The 24,510-nt window shown below is 32.8% G+C and overlaps 1 protein-coding gene across 8 annotated transcripts in view; it reads right to left on the reverse strand.

The window, feature by feature from the left end:
• Positions 1–24,510, reverse strand: part of LOC117112950 (ETS-related transcription factor Elf-1-like) — a 63,676-nt gene that overhangs the window by 24,247 nt on the left and 14,919 nt on the right. For 5 of the 8 annotated variants that reach the window (XM_033256175.1, XM_033256178.1, XM_033256171.1 and 2 more), the window contains 2 exons: positions 7,795–7,875; positions 2,074–2,221 (listed from right to left, as the gene is read on the reverse strand). In XM_033256175.1, coding sequence (XP_033112066.1) covers positions 2,074–2,221; positions 7,795–7,857 — 211 coding nt within the window. In that variant the 5' untranslated portion in view covers positions 7,858–7,875. Of the gene's footprint in view, positions 1–671; positions 772–2,073; positions 2,222–7,794; positions 7,876–19,627; positions 19,689–21,064; positions 21,120–24,510 lie in introns of those variants that run through there. The other 3 variants (XM_033256174.1, XM_033256173.1, XM_033256180.1) reach the window with 3 other exon arrangements.

Raw genomic sequence — 24,510 nt, forward strand, 5'->3', positions numbered from 1 at the left:
ATATATGGCATTATAATGATGAATAAATATTTGAAAATGATTAGTAAAAACATTAGTAAAACAACGATCAGATTTCAATCCAAGAACAAAAATCTTTTTAAAAACAATCAAAAGTTACGAATGAACTATTTAACTTCCAAAATAATCATAAAAGAACAATTAACCAATTAAGCAAACCTACTGTCAGTTTATATCACCAAAATTATACTGAAATAATGTTTTAAACATAAATGTTTAGATTTTGTAAAGAATTAAAAGACAACTAATGTTTTATCTTGTTGGGTGACAAAACTGGTCTGCTTTAGGCTCACTATTACCTTATGCTGAAACAAATCAATGGGACCCTCGTAGGTTACACAACTGAAAAACAAACCAACCAATGGACCAAACAACCTCTCATAATGTTGCATACTGTGCAATTTAAACACCAGTTATATATAATATAATATATAGAATGAGTTACAAACCAAAAGAAAACCAACTTGTAAGAACTCAAAACAAAAACATAGTGTAAAGATTTTAAAAATATAACACAAAATGAATGAAAACCTAATCATGCTCAACCTTGTTAAATAATTATTGTAACAAAACTCATTAATTCAGAATTGTTGACACCTATAATGATAGCACTAGTTAAAAAAACAAAAAAAACTTCGGTTTAAATCACTTACCCCAGACACACCTATTTACCACGTCACCTCTTAGAGCCAGGTGACACTCAGAATGCTGAATAAAATTTAAAACAGTGGCTAACATTTATGACATCAGTTCTCTTCCCTTAACTCGGAGATGATTCCACTCTTTAATAAAGATCATGTTAAGGAGCGGTGTTTGGCATGGCAACCAATACATAATGGTCATACATCTGGTTGTGATGTGCATTGCAGTACAACGATGCTTTACTTTATAGCTCAGCATGTTAATTATTATAACTCATCCTACAGGATAATCAATAGAGGGCAGCAGACAATGCAATCAAAGTCTCTAGAAGCATTGATCACACAACCAACAATGTACAGTATAACATTTTGAAAAAGATTAATAGTAATAGTATTAAATCAAAATAAAAGCGTTTTGTAGAAAAAATAGGATACTTTTAAGGAGGGCATACAAAATTACTGAAGTTCAAATTGTTTTTCCATCACAATTTTGCATTTCATTTATTTTTGTTAAACTTGATAAAAAAAAAAGCACTATTTAATGACTACAATAATAATAGGTTACCAATAAAAAAAGTTAGAGAACCTGGTTATTTCTAGAAACAACATATTAAAATAAAATGCAATGCTGTCCTCTATAGCAAATGACTCAAAATGTCTGCTGCCCTCTAGTGAAATGACAAATGTTGCCTTTATTCATCATTATTTCTGTCTATAAGTGCATACCAGTAATACATTTCAAAAATGTGGTTCTCTAATCTAGAGAAAAACATCAATGTACAATACGCTAGTCCTGATTATTTTTCGTAACATACTCCATATTTAACCTATTCCAGCTATTAAAATGATTGGGTTTTCAATACTAAATAAATAAATTAGATTTATTGAACTTTTAGTACAATTATTCCAAAATAAAATGTGTATTTGAGCTTATGTCCTAAATGATTTAATACTAAGACCAATTTTTAAATATATTTACATAGTCTAGACATAGTGACAATGTGGTAGTATCAGAAATGGACTTGGTACTGAGATAACACGCTCAATTTTAAGCCTAGATAACATTTACAATGACATGATAATGAAATCTGTGAACTACTTACTTTAACGGAAGTAGATTACACAGAATTTTTTTTTAAACAGATATCAGCATTACTAACTACTTTATCTGTCAACCTACTACAGTATATGGGTCATAGCCCTGTCCAGACTATCAAATTTTGTTTGCGAAAAATGTGACATACCTAAATATGGCCATGATGACATCGGAATGACATCACATCATGACCATATATAGGCACATTATGATTATATATGGGCATACATCAGTTTTTTGTCATAGAAGATTTGATAGTCTGGAAACAGCTTTAAATATCACGCAGATGTCATGATGGTATGGGGAAAGATAGCTTACCAAGTTCTTTAAAGGTTCTAGCCTCCTCCACACCTAGATAGTCTTCTTCTGGGCTCTGTAATGCTGTGCATAGCATTGGTGTTAGTGGAAGTCCATCGGTGGCTTGTACGATCACTGCCGGTCCTTGCGGCTCAATACATGACGTTAACTAAATTTGAGACATAAAAATACGCCAAAATACTGAATAAAATATAACAAGATGAAATTGTATATTTATTATTTTATTTCAAAAACAGAAGTTGTTTGATATTGCCTTCTTATAATATTATGTCTAAAAAACAAGAAAACACCTAAGAAACCCAGTGAAAGTAGACCTGCTAACTCACCCGATCCTGTCGGGTGTCACCCGATATTTAAACAAATCTCCAGTTCTCAGGATCGAATGTAATTTTCACCCGATTTCACAGGAAATCCCCCTCCCCAAAAATACTGATATACGTATAATTTGCTTGATTTGACGTTATTATTCAATGTATTCACTTCGCGGTGCAATAAACAAGCAGCAAATTTCAATTTGAATGTCGCACCAACGGCCAATGATTTGCAGTGACATGACTTTTTTGGTATCTTGCATCGTCTTATGGTTAATTATGGAAACCTCCAGATTTTTTGGTAAATCTCCGGATTTTTTTAAGATCCTTAAAAAAATCTCCAGATTTTCATGACCCAAGGGTTGTGAAAGGCACCTTAAGAGAGGCTTAAATGCATGTGGAAGATTTAGTAAAGTACAGGTAGGTCTACAATGAGTAAACAAATTACACTGACAGAATAGAGAATTAGGTCAATGCATTATTATAGGAATGTTGGACAGTTATTGAGTTATTTAGAATTAGTCTTGTACTTAATGAGTGGAGTCCAATTTAGCTGTTTATCACATAGCAATTATTCAGTTCATATCAGTTCATAATCAGTTATTCAGGTCATAAAACTTAATTACAATTGACATACAAACATATTTTTTATATTTCTCAATTTTCATTTTCTTCATATAACATAAAAAGCATGGTATGGACAAAATTAATTTTTAAAAAATCATAAATTTAAGGCATAAAAGCTGTCACAATATAGAAATGACAGTGAACAATGCCTAAATGCAAGCAAAAATCTACCAGTATTATATTCAAAGAGTTTTAGAGTACATAGCACATATAAATATATGTAAAGCTTAAAGTCGTAAATTGCTTAATATTATAAGCTGATATTAAGTTCAAACTCCTAAATATTAATGACATGAGTCAGACAAGTGTGTAGGTATTTTGTTTATTATCAAGAACTTTGTTGTTATGATGACCTGCAAGAATTAAATGACAATAAAAATATAATACTTTAGCAGACACACAAATTTTATAAACTCTGTCCACATTATTATTATTATTATTATTATTATTATTATTATTATTGTCATCATCATTATTTTTATTATTACTTTTATTATTATTATTATTAATATTATTATTATTATTATTATTATTATTATTATTATTATTATCATTATTATTATCTACGACATTCCTAATGATACTTGTCGTGTTCAGAATCACATTTTTCTGAAGTTCATCTATTCTGGTCTCTACACCAATGTGTTCCAGTCTTTTGTTTAATTTCTTTGGAACTGTTCCAAATGTCCCAATCACAACAGGAATGATCACTGTTTTAATTTTCCATAATTTTTTCAATTCTTCTGCTAAATCTGGATATTTAATCACTTTCTCCTCAATGCGATTATCGTGCGGTATTGCAAAATCTCCGATTTGGCAATGTTTTACTTTTCTTATTTTCATATTATTATTATTATTATTATTATTATTATTATTATTATTATTATTATATTATTATTTATACCATTTACATAGCGCCTTTCTTTGCAGATATAAAGTGTTCCTTTTCCCTGGTTGTTTGGTTAACATACTTTAAATGTTGCTACTGGTAAACAGCGCAGTGAGCAGGCAACGCCACCAGGTACCTCCTGGGTGGGGAGAAGCAACGTAGATAAAGTGTCTTGCTCAAGGACACAGGTGAAACCCCGACACTGATGTTAGGAAATCAAACAGTTCCCACTGCGCCAAATCGCTTCTCCACACACTATCAAGTTATCTTTGAAAAGGATACTGATTGTATGCCCATGTATAGTCATGATGTACCTTTATGTGGTAATGATGTGATGTCCTCATGACCATATTTAGCATATCACATGTTTTTGTCAAATAAAATGTAATACAGTAGTCTGAAGAGACTTAAAACAACTACTTGGGCCTATTAATCCCTCTAAACTCCTCTTCTTACTACTCTAATCCTACTCAAATTGTTTCCTCTCTAACATATTCTTATAGTGCCACTTGTCTACCCTCTATTCTGCATACCTCCGTGCTACCCCCAATTTCTCCCCCCTGCTACCCCTTGATACTGCCTCCTCCCTTCTATATTGTTTCTGCCCTGAAACACTATGTTTGCTTCTCATCTATTGTACCATCTTCCAAGTTTCCAATTGTAACACAGAATTTCAGGACTAAGCATTACCGTTCTGTTTTATCGACATTTTGGATTGCATTTTGACTCGTACACTGAATTTATATTTTACTTGCTGAAGTAGGTAATTTCCTGGCAATTAAGACTGTTCAATAATAACTAATGTACATTAATAATATATGGGGCTAATCCAACTCAAATTGTGCTTCCTGGCAACCTATACACTGCATTAAATATATTTTGGAATATTTATTATATTCTTAAAATCATTGTATAGTATTGTAAGTGTTGTTTGATTTAATTGTGCTCTACTCATTTCAAGTTTGTAAATGTATTTCATATATGGCTTGCCTTGTGACAAATAAATGGAACCTGAAGCTAAGCCATGCCTCGTACTGTCCATATTATTGCAATATACTATACGAATTGTTATGTTTTGAAAGAAACAATTGTATGTTTGCCTAGTATGCTTAAAGTCCAATTAAAATTATGCTTAATTTGCTGATTTTTGAAGTATTACATTATGTTAAACAAATGAGTGGTAGTAAAATATTTGATTTTTGGTTTATAAATATTAAAAATGACGGGTTAAAAATATTAGTATAAGCCCCGCCCACTGGAGATGTTCACTGAAGTGCGAGTAGAGCTGATGACGTAGACTCGGTATAACAATCACAGCCATCCTGTTTATGTAATACAAACATCGTATAGCACGATATATAAAAGAGGTTCACTTGAGAAAGTATTAATAATAGGAAGCAAAGAAATGGAGCAGCTTTATTAATTTGAGCCACTAGAAAGCGAATTTGAACAAATGAAATTTTAATTTCATTCAAACACATTGATCAACGTCGTCACAAAATGTCCAAATACCGTTAAATCGGGTCGAGCCGGCCCCGATCGAGCGTCGGCAAAGAACATCTGAAGAAAGACCAAGTTGTAGAGAACAAGTGATCCGCCCTACGAAGAAGTATGCTTTGAAGCAAGAATTAAACAACCCTGTCCGTCATAATATAGCATAAAAATATGCGTGTATATTTTTTTTTGTAAGATACTGTAATTAAACCCTTAATCATCACTAATATTAAGTCAAAACAAATTTGTGCTGAGCGGCTCAGATCGAGCGAAGAACATCGGAAAAGACGCAGAGAACACGTATTCTAGCAAAAAGTAAACAACCTCGGCTGTCATAAGCATATAAAGTAATATGCATGTATTCTGTGTAAGATTTAATCATCATGAATAAAGTAAGTCAAAACAAATAGTTTTATTGTTTTATTCAAACACATTTGTTAATTTATGTAGCGAGTACGGGCTCCGTGGTATGGGGTGGATGCAGAGAATAGGGCCTAGCTAGGCCAAGGCCTACTCACATCCTCGCTTTTACGTTGTGGTCATAACGTGATGACGACGCTAATTTTGAGGGCTGCTAATGTTTTGAATGTTTACTTAATAATTACTCTCCGAATTTCCAGCGTATGATTACCCTAGGCATTAAGTGAGAATAATCGTAAACCCATGAATCCTACTATCTAATGTTTGTGTTGCCAAGAGTCGCGATCCCGCGAACATCCTCTGTTATGTTGTACCGAGTGTATGTCGTATCCAGTAAAGGTCAAATGCGGGTCAGATTCAGAAGGCAGAGCTTAGCAATACAGAATTCATTAAAATAGGTGATTTAAAACTTGTTTTTCAGAAAAACACGTTATCTAAAAATAAAAGGAAAGCCACCGATATGCTTATTATATAATTCTTTATTGTTTTATGACATTTTAAAAGTAACTAGAATATGACTAATAGTTTTCAAAATACTGGATAGTAAATTTAATACTTTCAATACCATTATAATAATAACAGCATTGTAGAACTTGATTGGTTAGGAGCCATTTGATTGGGGCCTGAGTCTTCAACCCTGCCCCCAAGAACTCACAGGCATTACGTCAAAGCCCATGCGCCTAAATAATAAATTTTTTTTGTCATAAATTATATATACAGGTAACTATACCAGCAAAATGTCAATAGTGCAATAATGAAAAAATTAGTGCATAGTTGGGATAGGAAAATAATATTGGGAGTTACAGAGATGACATCATCATTGACTTGTATTATGATAGTAGTAGTAGTACAATACATGATATAAATGATTGCGATGATTAATGAAATGTGAAAGCCCAGGAATGCCTTTTGACCTTTTTGGTATTTGCTGCATGATGATTTATTTTTCAGGCTTTTGTAATTTGGAGGTTTTGGAGATAGATATATCACTAATCTCCTTGTGAAGGAGTAGACAATTATTTCATTTACCTGTAAAATCAAATCATGACAACATAAATACATTGTTCCAACAGAGATTTTTTTTTTGGAGATGACAATTCTTATTCCGTATTTGACATGTTTGTTTTTCTTTTTATAAAATAGCTGATATATCATGTCAACAAAGCCATATATTTTCATACAATCGATAGATAGCAATAATAAAGCATTTAGATAATATACAAATATCGACTATCAAAAATAGCTGCTATATCAGTATAAAAACAGATTCACTTGCATATATTTCATGGTTAGCAGATATAAAGCATCTTTGTAATACACACATATCAACAAAAATAGCATCAATATCATCAACATAGCTTGGTTTTTTGGAAAAAAATCAAAAAATGCCTATGTCTTAACTCAAGAGATATCAGTGACAAACCCCAAAATGACCAATATTGCGCCTTTCTCCTTTAGAAGCAGTATAGATAAATATCGTGCTAGACGGCTATGCTAAAATCTATTTAAAAATCCTCATTAATTTAATTATTCAAGTGTGCATGTTGTCCTCTACCATATCCCTCGATTGTCAGAAATTTACATTGTTATGTATGAAGAATTTCCATTGCTGTACAGAAATGTATTCTGCTAAAAGTATATTGATTTATATGTCCTTTTGTAATTAGTTGTTTTAGGACTTACATTTTCATTATGAGCAAGTTACATAATTTAGAAAGCAATAATTAAATAATTTATTTCAATTAGGTAAAATAGTGAATCTGTTTGAGTCTTGAATTGTGTCTGTCCATGCTAATAATACCGTACTCCATCTGGCATTTGTGTAAGCTCTGTAAAACTGATCTAGAAAAATTTGTGGAATGGGCATTAAGACAGACTTAACTTTTGTAGAAACCTAACTAGGTGGAAGGTCAAAGGTTATATAGAAATGAAGGCAATTGAACATAAACAATGGACAAATTGAAATGAACCATAACTTACCAAATCGGGGTAGTTGATGCTGGCAAGAGTAAGGATTGAAGGGCGCCGCTCCGATAACGACATTTCTCATTCTCCTACAATCTGTAAAATACACAAATTCAATTTTGTTAAAAATACTATATGACAAACTATATAAATAATTAGATTTCATCCAAATTATTTGCATATGAATAAGAAATTCCACAATATGTAATGCACTAAAGTACATTTTTAAATACAATCACAATGACAATTAAATAGTGATAATTCATACTGTTAGAATTCTAATAATTTCAAAGTACTGGTAATATCTTCTTCAAATCAATAATATAACAGTGCCATTAGGGTCAAATGTCACAATGGTATGCATACTAGGTATACTGTCAAACCAAGCTTCAAGGACAAAAATTAAATTGTGGTTATAATAATAATAATAATAATAATAATAATAATAATAATAATAATAATAATAATAATAAAATAATAGTGCTATGTAAATGATATAAAAAAAAAATAACAATAATAATAATAAAAATAATAATAAAAATAATACCTTAAAGATAAGAATGTAATCAATTGAAATGTTCATTCAATAAATCTCAGTTTCTGTAACTCATTTTGTTTATTTTCATCCTGTATCATTTATTTACTTAAACCTGTTTATTGCATAATATTCATCTGGTTATCAAATTACAGGGTTACTTATTTTGAGCGCGTCAAATAAATTGACCATCTGTGAATTTGGCATATTGCCAGCCCATATTTACTGATACTGTCACTCTAAAATAGTAAAGAAAACACCTTAAAAAAAAAACAAACAACCCAACCACATAATTTATCGTTTTTTCAACAGTATAAACATAAAACACATGTATTAATAACAATGTATAGTTAAAACTGCTGGCATGCCTCTCAACCATAAAATACTTGATATATAGATCTTTAGATGCTAGGAATTCGCATAGCAATACTAATAAACTGTACCATGCCTTCAGGTTGTGAATATAAACCAGTCTAGACTACAGTAAATGATTTTATAGACAGTTTGCGGATCAGCATTTAACAATAGCTACTTTGCATAAAGGGAAATGACAAGGGTTTGCCATAATCCTTTGTGATTTAGTTTTAAACTTTGTATTATCAGGCCATATAAAAAAAAAGGTTTTCTTTTTAATACTCTCTTCTATCTATTTTTGGGGCACCTCTTTTTTTTCACTTTCATAAGCTATTCAAACATACTCTGTAGTGTACATTAACTTTCTTTTTTTGTATCTGTATGCCTCCCCACCCCCGCCTCCATCCCCTCACTGTCATAATTTCAGTGGCTGCATAAAAATTGATTGATGTCACAGTTACTATTATCAATATGCAAGATATAAATTTGCATCGCCCTATTGGATCATTTCAGTTAACTATTTACCAATCAGGCCAGGAATATGCGCACGTGTAACACATGTTGACACGCAAACACGTTTGCGTGTCTTTAACACTATCATTTTGTGGGACCTTAGCAACAATATGTAACAGGCGGAGCCAAGCAGAAAGTTTGTTTGACCTTTGAACTGACTCTTGACCTTGACATAATAATGCACTTTAATATACTCAACTCTTGAACAGAATAAATAATGAAATAATAATAATTACATCTAAAACATCTTAAACATCAGCTGGAAACTACAATTCAAAGTTCATGCCGTAATTATAAAATGATTACTATCAAAATGACTGAAAGTTAACTCTGTTGAAATTACGGTTGAATGATGGCAATTAATAGGGTACTGGATATATACTGTAAGTCCCAAATTTAGCAAACTGTTTTCAAAATTTCTTGACAAAAATTTGTTGTTTTGAAATAATAAGCTGAATTTTTTAGTTCTCATCATGTTTGTTTGCATTGCTATGAAATTATCAGTTGAGTGCATGATCATATTAAGTATTATCAATTATTATCAATGAAAGTTACAAATAACATCTAATATAACAACTTAGATCAAGTATAGATGACATTTTTTTATTTTACGGATTTATAGAGGATGACCCTTCCAGTGTATCCTAGAAGGTTGGCTGATACTGAGGGGCTCTCTTAAATAAATGAAATAATGTGATGCTTTTATCAGCGAAGTTTTTTTTTATTATTTAGGAGGATAAGGAGCGGAGTTGTTTTTAGTTACCCGTATATAGTCATGATGTGCCCATATATGGTCATGATGTGATGTCATCATGACCATATATAGGCATGTAGTGTTATGGGACAACAGTATGATGTAGCTGGCGCACTTCCATTTCAATATAATGTTTCCGAGGGCGCACCTCTATTTCTATTACAATGCAGACGGTATTCTCATGCCGTACCTATGAGTTCAATGCATTTACATGTAAAATGAATTCTCTTCTTTTTACATACTCTACTTGCTGCAGCTACCAATTGAAAAAAAATCATCTATGGTTTATGGAAATCTCATTGACCCTGCTGTGATGTCATGTGTCGTTAGAGACATCAGTCAGTCAGTCAGTCAATCATTCAGAGAGACACACACGCATCATGGAAACGATCCATGGTACCGGCATAGATTAAGAATTAAAACATGACATTATTGAATATCTTGTGCCTGCCTGTCTCTTTACGGTATCAACGACAACCCACAAACACAATATTCCCCAGGTTACAATGATAAATATTTACAAGAGACCACCTAATATTGACTGTAAACATATTAATTTGGACACTGCGATGAGCTCCACATGATTTGGATAATTCAATCCCTAAAGTCTTCACTTCAAAGTTATCTACATTTTGGCTGCATTTAGACCATATAAACATGCTAAGCCTCGCCCAATTGGATCCGGCTTACTACGGTATAGTCACATAAAATAAGTGTAACGGAGTGAACTTAAGTATTAATAACAGTCCTTACCTTCTATCAGACAACCATAAAGGACTTGGTGTGCTTAAACTAGCAAACAAAGACAAAATCTGAAATTTAAACTAAACCAACGCCCTATGGTTGTCGTGTTCTCGACTTTCATATTAGGTATGATGCTATATTACTACAACTCACTAATATGGAAACTGAAAGAAGAAGTGAACTTAGAATAAATTATAACTGCAAAGAATCATGTTGTTCGGAACAAAGACCTGAAAGTATAAATTCAGCCAGCAACGAAAGATTCTAAAAATTGAGCATAAAAAAATTATAATAATGAAATTACGAGAAATTGGAAATTTACTGTGTGGCACAAACCACTGATTTTAATCAAGAACATCAGGAGCATGATACTAATATTTATCTTTATTCAATGCAAAACCTATTCAATCCAATATCTACATGATCCACAGCAACATTTATCATTATATTTACCTAAACCTTTTTTATAAAATCAATAGTAATATAAAATGTAGCACCTACTGTAAGCCTATCAAATGCAACATATCGGTATATCCTTATCAAATGTGTAGTCACAACCAATCCCTATGCAATGCACCCCCCATTCATTATGGTACAATCCATACCCATTGCAATACCTACCTGTATCCATAATGGTACAACCAATCCCTACCCAATGTACCACTCATCCATAATGGTATCACAGTCCATTTCTATTAATGCACTTACTACCTATCCAAGAAAGTATAATACATACTCCAAGTATTGAAATACACGCCATCGTGTTGGGATTCAATATTTCGACATTAATTATGTCATCATCAGGAATGACTACCTATCCCTAATGGTAAAACCTATCTCTACCCAATGCAACAACCATTTCACCCAATGTACCAACTACCCATACCTGCCTATGTACCACAGAATCGGGACCAATCCATAACCAATGCTCCGTGATACATACCACCAAAGTCCAATGTACCACACAACCCTACCCAAACACCAATCCATTTCCAGTGTACCGTCATCCCCTTTTATCTGAATACCATTGTATTTAATAATAGTATTATCATTATGTTAGCTGATATAGGCAGTATTATCAGTTTATTTGTATGATGCAAATAAATTTATAGAAATGATGTTAAATTTCCTGACACAAAACACTATCAATATACCTATAGTATTGCAGTGCCACTTTTCCTTCTTTATCACATTCAACACTAGCCTTGTAGTGCAAGTTTGGTGGTTTAGTGATTATGACACCATGCATTGGTTGTGGGTTCAAATCCCACCCTAACAGCTGTAAGATTTGTTTTTTTTTTAAACACCCTAAGCATTCAGTAAGATAGCATGTCAGATAGGACATTCCTATTAAAATTCCTGATGCAAAATATCAAATTAGCAAATAATTTTGACCATTTATCTTTCCAGTGTTGATATACTGTACAGGAATAAGATACAGCCAGTGTACCAACAGTTATTGATTTAACTAGTATCATTTCCACTACATTCAAAACAGGTGAATTACACAATTACATTATAATAATTTATCATCAAAAAGATAAAAAAGATATTTTTTACCTTCGGCTAACTCATCACCTGAGAAGCAAATAATTAAGACCTGACACACCTTAAGTACTGTACAAAGTCCTCCTGATGAAACCAATAGAGCATGACTTAGGAAGTGGGAGTGTACTTAGCCAAGTGATTTAACGCCTCATTACAAATAGACAACAATTAATGCGAGTGATGACTAAATCTGCCTTCAATATACTCTAGGCATACATAATAGGCCTATTTTAACATTTTTTTTTATTAAATTCTGCTAAATAAAATATTTCTCAAATACACTTGTATTTCCATATATTTATAGAATTATTGGAAATTATACAATACTAATGATATTATAATTCAACACAATTAGCACACCAAACTTAAGTACTATAATACAGTAATAGTCTTCAGCAATTATAAAATAGACATATGGCGAAGGACTACTGTTTCAAGCGTTAATTATCCTTTTAAACAATATCAACATACAAGCGTACACTATTCAGATATCTATGGTAATTATCTTGTTTATTCAAACATACTAATGTATCAAGCTACTGACAGAAAACACATTTAATAAAAAAAAAAATAATCAGTTATTCCAAATTATTAAAATCATTTATACAAATTAAACACATTGTAGGCATATGATAGAATATGAGGCCTATATTCTACAACTACCTATGCAATGTACAACACAAACCATACTAAACTATAATGAAATTGATATAACAAACGACGCTACGATTGAAAATACCTCTTGTATATTAATACTGAGAGTCCATGTGTCACTAAACAATCACAGAGTAAATTCCAATGACTTATTATTATTCACATGATTGTTTCGTATGATTCATAGGCTCCATAATTTCCAGTATGAATCAGAGAACCTCCTCACAGGCATGCAACGCAATGAAGATCAGCTCCCAAGCATCAGTGAATTGACAAGGGCTACACAGCCACTAGACTGTCAATGACTCACTTAAGTCTACAACCTATAGGCTTAGATCATCAGCTTATTTTGGAATTTGTACGGAAAGGAAATTCTACATACAGATGCCCATTTGTGGGTCTCCTGAGTTTTGACAAAAAAAATCTGTCTCACCAAACATGGATATCTGTTTTTAGTCATGATTTTCCCAGAAGTTCAACTCCATGTCAGTAAATCTTGTAAAATAAAACTGGTTTCATTTTTAAAGTTTCATGATCCTAGCAGCAAACTGCAGGCACTGTAACCAGGAATCAACTCCACCAGGTACCCATTTATACTCCAGGGTGGAGAGAAGCAATGCAGATAAAGCATCTTGCTCAAGGACACATGCGAAATGAACAGTGAGGGATTGGAACCCTGACCTCGAGGTTGGGAAACCAAATCGTTCCCGCTGCGCCAAACCGTTCCCGCTGCGCCAAACTGCTTCCGAGCATCTAGATGTGTAAATTTTACAAAGTTTTCTACCCTGAGCCGCAACCATGGTGGGGATAAGGTTATTAGAGACTTTCATGCTGTACCAATCAATAAATGCTTCCGCCACTCCTTTTATAATTATATTTCTTACTTTGAACAGTGTAGAATATTATATATTACCATTAACATGTGTAAATGTTGTGTAAACATTATTATTACATTACAAGTTATGAAAATGGTATACTAATGGTTGGGGACTTGTGTAATGCTTACTACATGGTATCTATGTGCTGTGTAAAACAGAGTATTTGCATACAAAACAAAGATGCAATAGCTTTGGCATCCTTATTAATCATTTACAATCAATAAATATATCAGATAAAGCCTTATCTCAAATGACCTAGTATTATAAGATATGTATATTATTTAAAAAACTTTTAAATACCATAGTACATAGAGGTCATTTTTGGAACCACAACTTTTAGTATGATGGTGATAATCTACAGAACAATAAACTAGAAATTTAATAATGTAAGCAAAAAACAAAAAATTATACAAATGAAGAAATATCCCTTCAGTAAATTTGTAAACAAAATCCCCTTTTTTCCAACCTGAAACTTTTTTGTGAGTAGAAATATTTTTGTTGCCCAAGGGTGAAATCCAGTCTGCAAGGTCAGTTGTTGGGTTGCTGTTGCCATGCCAACCTACCAACAGAATGCTAAGCTCTGCAAAGTAATAACATTAGCTACAGTAGCCTAGTGTCATGAACCACATACCTACACATAAATTCTGTATCATGTTGGCTCACAATTTTGATTTTTTTTGGGGTAAAAGAAATGATTTTACTCTTCAGCTTTTCATTACCATACAGTACTTTGGAATTTATAAGCATGTATAATTGATATTGCTCCACTATGACTATTTTATATAGGTACTTATTATGGTAGTGTTAGTATGTACTTAGTTGCATCATGTGTTGGCTACATTACACTGCACTGAAGCATGACTTGGAACACCCCCTGGGAGTGGTGGTGGTTGAGAATTGTGTATGTTTGCAAATTATAATCAGATGAAAGGTGGGGTGGGGGAGGGTGAGAATGACATTTTGATACAGAGGATTGAGATTGTTAATGCCCTACATATCCAATAACAATATTTATGAATACATATTATATACATACAGTACAACCTCTAATAATAATAATTTATTGGCTCTCTCTTTCAAAGCAGAGGAACACTCTCACGCAGGAGAGGTTCGAGCATACAATAGAACAAAAGTTACAAGTCCCCTATTAAGGGGATTATCTTTGAGACCAAAAAAAGTGTCCCCTAAATAGGGATTTACAAAGAGGTGTTCTACTGTACTTAAAAAAAAACTTCCAAAATGTACCTCCTCTGGGCTAGAATACCCTGATGTCAACTTAGAACTGTAAATATTTTGACATAATAAAAGTGCGCACTCTGGTACTAGATACTTAAGCCAAACAATGGAGGCAACAACAAACAGTACTGATGATCAGAAGATAAGAATTCCTAGAGAGAGCATAAGTACTCCATTCAAGATTTGTAAGCATTCACTATATGCAATCTTAATTTAATCAGATAAGTTATGGTAACTACTATCCACTTGAGGTTCATCTGACCCTTGGTCCTTGGTCATGTGATTTATGGAGGAAAGTGATATAATCTAGTGATTATGATTCACTTTACTACAAGAATCTCATTTGCATATCACTAGTAAGTTGTTAAAGATACCTTTTTTGAAAGAATCAGATTCCTTGTGATACAGTATATGGTGTACTTGAGATTTTCAGCATTTTATCTGAGTGTCTACAAAAGGTAAAATCACAATTTGGGGAGGGGGGCGCCTAAACTTTGATCTTTCCAGTGCGCTTCTGAAAACCTCCAAGCACTGCTTTTACACCACTTTATTCCCAGTTTTAATTACTTTTTATGTATGATCGGTGTCAGGCCATAAAAAACAAGGTGTTTTTTAGCCAATGTTGCTTTGTAAGCCACAAACATACGCTTTTTATTTAATATTCGCGGGCCGCAAAAGAAATCGCTGCCGGGCCCCACTTTGTCCACCTGTGCTCTACAGGGTTGTAGCTGTAGAAAACTAAGGGTGGATGGTAAACATTTAAAGGGTGGTTGTGTAATAAAATTGGTAAATTCTAAATAATAAGAGTGGCTTTTAATGATGGAGAAGGGGGGTTAATAAAAGTGGATGGCCAAGAAATCAGCTTTAGTCTTCTGAAGAATTTCAAGGAAGGGTGGCCCCACCCAACATAACTTCATCCGTGCTCTACTTCAATAATATTGAAGTTGTTGTGTCCAAGCAGATATTTAAACACCTAGGTTGCATAACTGACAAAGTTGATATACCTTCAAATATTAAGTTAAAAAAAACCAAACAAATCTAACTTTCTGTGATCTTTACTCTTCCATAAACAAATATACTTTTATGGATTTGAATTGCACAATGCTGCTACCAGAAAAACGACAAAGAATACAAAACAATGAGGAGGTATAACAATTAAAACAAACCATTTTAGTAACTTTAGAAAAGATAAAAAAAATATGAGCAATATTTGAGCCCAAGATATTAAAATTTCCAATGATACTTTACCGATTCTCCAATGATACTCTACCGATTCTTCAATAAATGCCAGCAAGACTCAGACAGACGATTTCACCAGTTTTATTTAACCATGGTGGTAAAATTATAAAAAATGTATTGCACAATGCTATATTTAATACAGAATGGTACTCAGTTTAAATTCCAGTGCCTACAAGTAAGTGAATGGAAATGTAATTACACAGCAGTAGTCTAATGTCTCAATGCACAGCTCCCTCTTGTGGTCAAATCTTAAGTTCGTAAATTAGACAAAAGTTCATGACCTGCTCTGATGTGGTAATATTTTTTTTCCATGTGTACTATAGCAGTTTTTTTTTTTTATATCAGCAAAACAATTGTTCTTGCTTACAATCTTCAAAATCTAAAACTTGTAAAAGATAATTGCAAAGTCATATTTATCAGCTTTTTGATCTAAACATTAAAACTTTGTTTATAATGTCCATGATTAAAACACTGGTTATTTGGTTTAAGCTCAGCAAATATTACCAATATTTAAAGAAAAATAAATCAATATGGCAAGATTGATCGAAGATTTACAAGTTGGAAATTAGGCGAGACTTTTTTAATACCTTGTTTAGCAAACCCGCCGCCACGGAAAAATATGAGATTTTCGTCATTTATATTATGCCCGCTGCAGCCTTGAAATCTCCAAAAACAAGATATTCCTAATTATAGAACTTTACCACACTGTTTACTTTCAAGGAAGGGTGGCCCCACCCACCATAACTTCATCCGTGCTCTACTTCAATAATATTGAAGTTGTTGTGTCCAAGCAGATATTTAAACACCTAGGTTGCATAACTGACAAAGTTGATATACCTTCAAATATTAAGTAAAAAAAAACCAAACAAATCTAACTTTCTGTGATCTTTACTCTTCCATAAACAGATTTACTTTTATGGATTTGAATTGCACAATGCTGCTACCAGAAAAACGACAAAGAATACAAAACAATGAGGAGGTATAACAATTAAAACAAACCATTTTAGTAACTTTAGAAAAGATAAAAAAATATGAGCAATATTTGAGCCCAAGATATTAAAATCTCCAATGATACTTTACCGATTCTCCAATGATACTCTACCGATTCTTCAATAAATGCCAGCAAGACTCAGACAGACGATTTCACCAGTTTTATTTAACCATGGTGGTAAAATTATAAAAAATGTATTGCACAATGCTATATTTAATACAGAATGGTACTCAGTTTAAATTCCAGTGCCTACAAATAAGTGAATGGAAATGTAATTACACAGCAGTAGTCTAATGTCTCAATGCACAGCTCCCTCTTGTGGTCAAATCTTAAGTTCGTAAATTAGACAAAAGTTCATGACCTGCTCTGATGTGGTAATATTTTTTTTCCATGTGTACTATAGCAGTTTTTTTTTTTTATATCAGCAAAACAATTGTTCTTGCTTACAATCTTCAAAATCTAAAACTTGTAAAAGATAATTGCAAAGTCATATTTATCAGCTTTTTGATCTAAACATTAAAACTTTGTTTATAATGTCCATGATTAAAACACTGGTTATTTGGTTTAAGCTCAGCAAATATTACCAATATTTAAAGAAAAATAAATCAATATGGCAAGATTGATCGAAGATTTACAAGTTGGAAATTAGGCGAGACTTTTTTAATACCTTGTTTAGCAAACCCGCCGCCACGGAAAAATATGAGATTTTCGTCATTTATATTATGCCCGCTGCAGCCTTGAAATCTCCAAAAACAAGATATTCCTAATTATAGAACTTAACCATCCCATTACCACACTGTTTACATTCACAAATAAAATTTTATTTTATTTTCTCCTCTTTAAGTTTTTTGAAAAACTATTTGCTCAAAAAGAAAATAAGTCTTTCTTTTTATTTTTCTCCGCTCTCCTTAGATAATCTTTTAAAAAAAAAAAGGTCTTGCCTTGTGATGGCAATCATGTGTAGGCTGGGTATGGGAAGCAAATTAGTATTTTAGTTAAAATACTTAAAATGACCATTAAGTTTTCATTGGAATAGGGATTCAGTTCCACCTTTCTATTGTTTGCATCAACCCAGGCTGAAACGCCCCTTCCCTAGTTAATGTTCATTTGAAGCTTTGCAGTAACACGATTTGTCAGAAGTAGGATTCACATGTACTCATCGGATATTACGGCACTAACTATCAACCTGTGAAAACGATAACAAATACTATAACAGGAACAATAGAAACATCCTGAGAGGCTGGAATCACAATGGCTGAATTATCTTAGAGGAAGAGGGTCTGGCCAATAGCTTCCTCTTCTACCTTACTTTGAACTAAGCATACAGAGTAAATTGTTGACAATTACTTCCCTGCCGTATTTATATAAAATCGCTAACTCATTGTTTAGAATGATCTATTTTTTGTTTTTTTAAATATTGATCAAACTATAGTAGAATCCCTATTAAGGGGACACTTTCAGGACCACCAAAAGTGTCCCTTTATAGGGGTGTCCCCTGAATAGTTGGCTGTAGATATACATTCCCTCGTTTACTGCCTGAAAGTGTCTCCTTAGTAGAGGTGTTCCCTTAATACGGGTGTCCTAAAGGAGGGATTATACTGTATAATCCAAATTCATTAATTTTTTTTATGGAGGGCTCTATATGAAAGGTATTGAAATGTCAACTGAACATATTATTATTTTTAATTACATAATAATAACAGTTTTGTTTACATTATGCAACAATTCAATGCTACATTTTATATTTAGTTTCAACAATTAATACATAGTTAATAATATAGAGGTTTGGATTAAGTAGAATTTCAGTTTTAATGTTCAAAATATATTAAATTATTAAACTTCATATATATATAATATATATACATTACTATGATATAAAACTGACCTGTAGTAGGCTATTAAGATCACTTGAAGAGCTATTTTCTTGCATAGTATAATACAGACCTTTTTAAGCATTTCCTATATACCTTATATTTATTCCTACATATTTCTAAAACCTAAAATTCAAAGATAAACTACAACACGACCAGAACTGGTAAACCAAGTCTTATGGTATAACTTATCGAAGCCAATAAAATTACTAGTACTGGCCTAACAAAATCAGTATTATACAGATAGCGTGGCGCCAACGAGTTGACCAGCCAGCAGTCAGGGAGTCCTAGCCTAGAAGTTGGAAAAAATGAAACACGGTGGGGCTGAGGACTCTGGCCAACCTGTCGGGAAACGATGGACCACTTGTTTGGCCAAGGCTGGCACCATCTCTGAATATATATATATATATCAACATCCGAACAATTTATTGAATCATGTAACAAGTTAGTAAAATAGTTTTTCAACTATGGAATTCTCGCTCCATATCATAAACACCTAAAAAATTAAGTCTTTTAAATTTCTAGACCTACCTTAATTCCACTAAGATATGTTGTATACTGTTGCAAGGTATTGGGAGAAGTGAATCGACTTTACCTGGCAGGATACGATACAGGGTGAGCCAGGTAATAAAAGATTTAGATTACTAAAACCTCCACAAGTACCATTCGTTTCCTTCCTACATATCCTGATACATCAAGGACCTGGTTGAGATTAACTTGAATGTACTGTTTAACAATACCATCTTATTAAAGGGCAGTGACTTCCAATGTGTGTAGTTGTTGTGAGCCTTTCACCATCAGTTTCACAATTTCCCTGTGTCACACCCATGGTCACACGGAAAGTCAGACCTTTCACACCTTTTAACTTTTTTGTCAAACACATGGCACACCCACATTCTCACCTTACAATTAGAATACTAGAGCTCAAATTTTTCAAGGTGAAAACAAGATGTTTTAAGGCCATATAAAATTAATTGTAGTGCTAGTTTCAGGTCCATGCCCTCATGAAACAATTTTGCTATTAAAAAAAAATAATTTTGCCAAGGAAAAAAACCAGAACGCTGCAGGCGTCAACGTTCCTACAGGTATGCATGTTTTATTTTGAGGCAATATGAAGTTGGGTGGATTTTGTGTTGTGGTGGTTTACCTTGAAAAGTTAATTCTTTGCATTTGAATATTGGGAAAATGAATATTATACTTTACACATCAGGTATAGGCCTAAATAAATGCTTAGCCATCTCCCCATCACCCCTGGCAGGAGGTACTATTATACAAGCCTCCAGCAGCATGCAGCAGCCTAGCCTGTTGTCTCATCTCGCGGGTGAAAAGTTGTCCCGATTGACCTTATGACATGTGGCGCCCTCTAGAGATATCAAATTTGTTTGTTATTCTTATCTTATCAAGCAACTGGGGGCGCTAATCAAAAGAAAAAACCCGGAAGAAGGTGACTGAACCACCACTGAGGAACTTCAAGTCGCGAGGTAAAAACGAAATGTCGGAAAACTTTTTCTGACGCATGCGCAATTTCACTCTAAATGTACACACACACACACAAACACACACATGCAAAATGTGACTGCAAGAGTCCCTAATGCATAGTATGCATAGGAACTAGAAATAATACTCTTAACGACTATGGGGTAGAATTAAAAATGGCAGGAGTACATTTACATTTTCTTTAATTTTTTTTTTTTTTCCAATTTTATTTACCAGCTTGTTTGCTACTTATAGGAATAATAAATTAGTAAATACCCTAACCAAAAATAATTTCAAATCCCGATTGTGAAACTTTAATTAATTTCATTTGGCTTAAATTGAAGACATCCAAGAGCTTCTAAGAGAAGAATGCTACAGAAAAAAAGTACCTAGTATTTGTGATATATTAGTTAAATAACAGTAAAATAATTTGTTTTTTAAAGTGTTTTAATGAATTCCTCCCATCGATATACAATATAATATCACTCTTACCTTAATTTTCGCCAACACAATATCAAAAGTGAACCTAAACATGGCGATACAATAGCACAGGGAAATAGTGTACATAACCCCAAGTACAACATGCAAATGGCTACAGTATAACACAGTACTATGCATAAGGAAGTCTATACAGTACAGTACTTAAGCAAACACTATTTGTAAACAGGAACTTTAGACTATGAAAAAGGAAAAAAAACAATGACAAAGATGAACCCTTGGTTTCTTTTCCTCAATTGGAATAAACATTATTGAGGTTTTAAATTACCAGGAAACTCAACAAGAAAATGCTGCATTGAAAAAGAAATACTGTACATTTGGAACCGGGTCATAGATTTTTTTCTGACACTAATTTCTGACAGTATTTCATAATGCTATTGGGGAGGTTTTTCACTCCTTTCCTTATAACTGAGACCTTCAAGGACAGGTTTGCATACAAATCTCCAAAATTGTTCAAATTTTCTGCCACATGAAATTCGAAATGCATCTTCTGTAATCTTATTTGAAACGATGTTAAAAGAAATATCTTACACCCAAAGAAAAATCTATATGTACTGTTCCTGAATACACATCTAGATGTGTATAAGAGACAGCATATATACGTGGCAATATCAAGCCATTATCAGAAGTCTCCAGGCCGATTTCAAGATATAAACAAAAACAATAGAGGTAACAATTTCAATTTTCAGGTTTTAACCTACAAAAAGTATTTAAGAACCGGATTTATTTATTTTCGTTAGCCACTCGATTCCGGAAATATGTCAAACAAAGGCATTTATCATTCCAAATACTCACAAATTTACTGTTTTCCCAATCATGTTCAGCGGTCAAACTAATGTCATGCTTGGTATTCTTGAAAAACTTATAAGCTTTAATTCAGATTGGTCAGTCATTTTATCAACATGTTTCAGCCAATTACAAAGGGGTTTTCTTCTATGCACAAATCCAAGCCTCCTTGACAACAGTCGTGAAACCAGCCTGCTGATTGGCTTATTTTAATCAGCTGACCATTCTGGGGCCTGGCTTCGATAGAAGCCTGGGCATGATAGCTGAGCGTGTCGTGTGTTCTTACTAGTGTCTACTAGCGGGGTGATATTTGGCTTTGACAATTAAAGAAACTCGTCGATTTTCTACCTTGGAAAGTTATAATTTAACATGATGCTTCTCCGTCGAATAGTATGACTTCTGTTTTGTTCAGGGAAATGTACCTCCCAAATTGGCATGGCTAATATTACATTTTATACATAATTTAGGTATATGAAATTTTCCACAGATACAAGATACATTATGTACATTATTTGTACAAATGTTCTGTTCAATCAAACAAATATAGTCCTTGTTACTAGGTAAGATTCGAATGTACCGTGCTGCTATGTGCTGAGCCGACCATACTCCAGCGTGTCAAGAACTCGACTGTTTATTGCTGTTTTCTCAGAACCTGTCAGCTAAAGTATCGTTATTAAAATCGTTTAGAACTTTGGATCTATGAATCCGATTTTGATAATTTTTTCACTATTATAAAATTTATAATGTGCTTATTCATGTGGTTAACATATCTATCTGAAAATATTTTAGACATACGAAAAAATTGCTTGATATCGCCACTTATTTCATATTTATATTTTTTCAATTCACTGATTTTAAGTGAACTTTAATATTTTAATATATCGTTTTACATAGGCCTTACATTTGCTAAATTTGCCCTGCCACTTGTATCGTGTTTGTTATTTTTTTTACGCAAGAGCCCCATGATTGTTGACTGCTATTTCGGGTTAAATAAAGTTGAATAAAATAAATAATATAAAATATGTTTATGAATTTAAAATAGTTTTCATTGCGAGCTTTCCGTGATGTCATCAACATAAATTCACCAGGCTATGCGAGTTAGCATTCGTTGTTTTATCATCGATAACACAGTTCTAAAGTCACAATAAGCAAACCAGATGACACTATTTGTTCTTAAAATGATAAATAAACACTCGAAATAAGTAAAACAATTTAAAGAAGTAGGCCTATAGAAATATGTTAGAGAATCAATTATGCTGTAAACCATCAACAATATTAACATCCACGTACAAACTACACTTACCACTGAATCTTGTTATATAAAATTCCAATATTACTGAAGAACTTATCCTGGAAGTCTTCTCATTCTGCTGCAGCAGCCCACCTGTTTCAGTCTCCCTGACTAGATTTATTTTGTTCACCTAGCTGGCCTAAAGAAAGGTAGGTCACCTCTGTTTTAGGTGACACGGCCTGGAACCACAGGTAAGGTAAGATGCCTGACAATTTCGTGTCATATACTACACTCACAGCGGGTCTGCTGTGACTGGAATGCGACGAAACATTATAAACCCAGGGCTTATAACTCCTTCAAACTTTTCTCAATTTTAAAGTGTAAATGAGTCTTTAGAATATATTCATTAGCCAAAATATGAAGAGAATACAGATCAACAGCTGTATTTAATATTATATTTCAATGATGGTACTAACAGCTGATGTAAACCACAACAAAATGTACAAAATCAGTTATACAACTGAATTTTAAAAGCACTATGGATAAAGAGAAGTTAATACAATTCAATAAACAAAAACATTATTTTTTCATTAATGGGTGTGTCAATTAGATCTCTATATCTAATCAAATTGATAGACTATCATCGTTCAGTTAAAAATCTACTTTGAAGCATGGATTTAAAATATTACAATGTAACATTTAACATTTAATGAATATCTATTAGGCCTATGTAGTACTGAAAATTCATTTAATGAATTTATTATGTAGTGATGAATATTCATTATGTGTATTACTGAATATTCATAAGTAGTAACACTTATTATATGTAGTAATGAATATTCATTATATTATTAAATTATTCATTATCATTCTTACAGTAATGAATATTTATAACTATTAAAAGTGATATCGTAAGACAACAATAAGGGTGAAATCAGGTTGAAACTAATCTTACAAGTGTCCTATAGGTGAAAGAAACTACAAAACAACCCCAATGTTGTTTTAATGAGTTCTACGTGCCTATGAATACTGCGAAGCCCGGTCCAAACTATGAAATTTCTTTGACGGAAACTATTGTATGCCATATATAGCTGCAGAATGTGCCTATATATGGTCATGATATGCCTATATATGGTCATGATATGCCTATATATGGTTATGATGTGATGTCATCATGACAATATTTAAACATGTCACATGTTTTTATTAACTAAAACTTGATAGTCTGACAGACTTCAGTTAGTAAGCTGCTGGTAGAACAAAACATTCACACAGATTGAAGTAACTTGAAAGAAATGCCAAGCTACAGTGTACAGAAGAATGATATGTGTTAAACTTCATTTTATAAAATTCACCCAATCTTTAAACAACTTGTAAAAGCTGTATCAATATCCTAGAATTACAAATCTAATCCAATGTTCCA

This window comes from Anneissia japonica, unplaced genomic scaffold (assembly GCF_011630105.1).
Source record: "Anneissia japonica isolate Jap-2015-1 unplaced genomic scaffold, ASM1163010v1 scaffold287774_len439945_cov178, whole genome shotgun sequence".
Classification (NCBI taxonomy): domain Eukaryota; kingdom Metazoa; phylum Echinodermata; class Crinoidea; order Comatulida; family Comatulidae; genus Anneissia; species Anneissia japonica.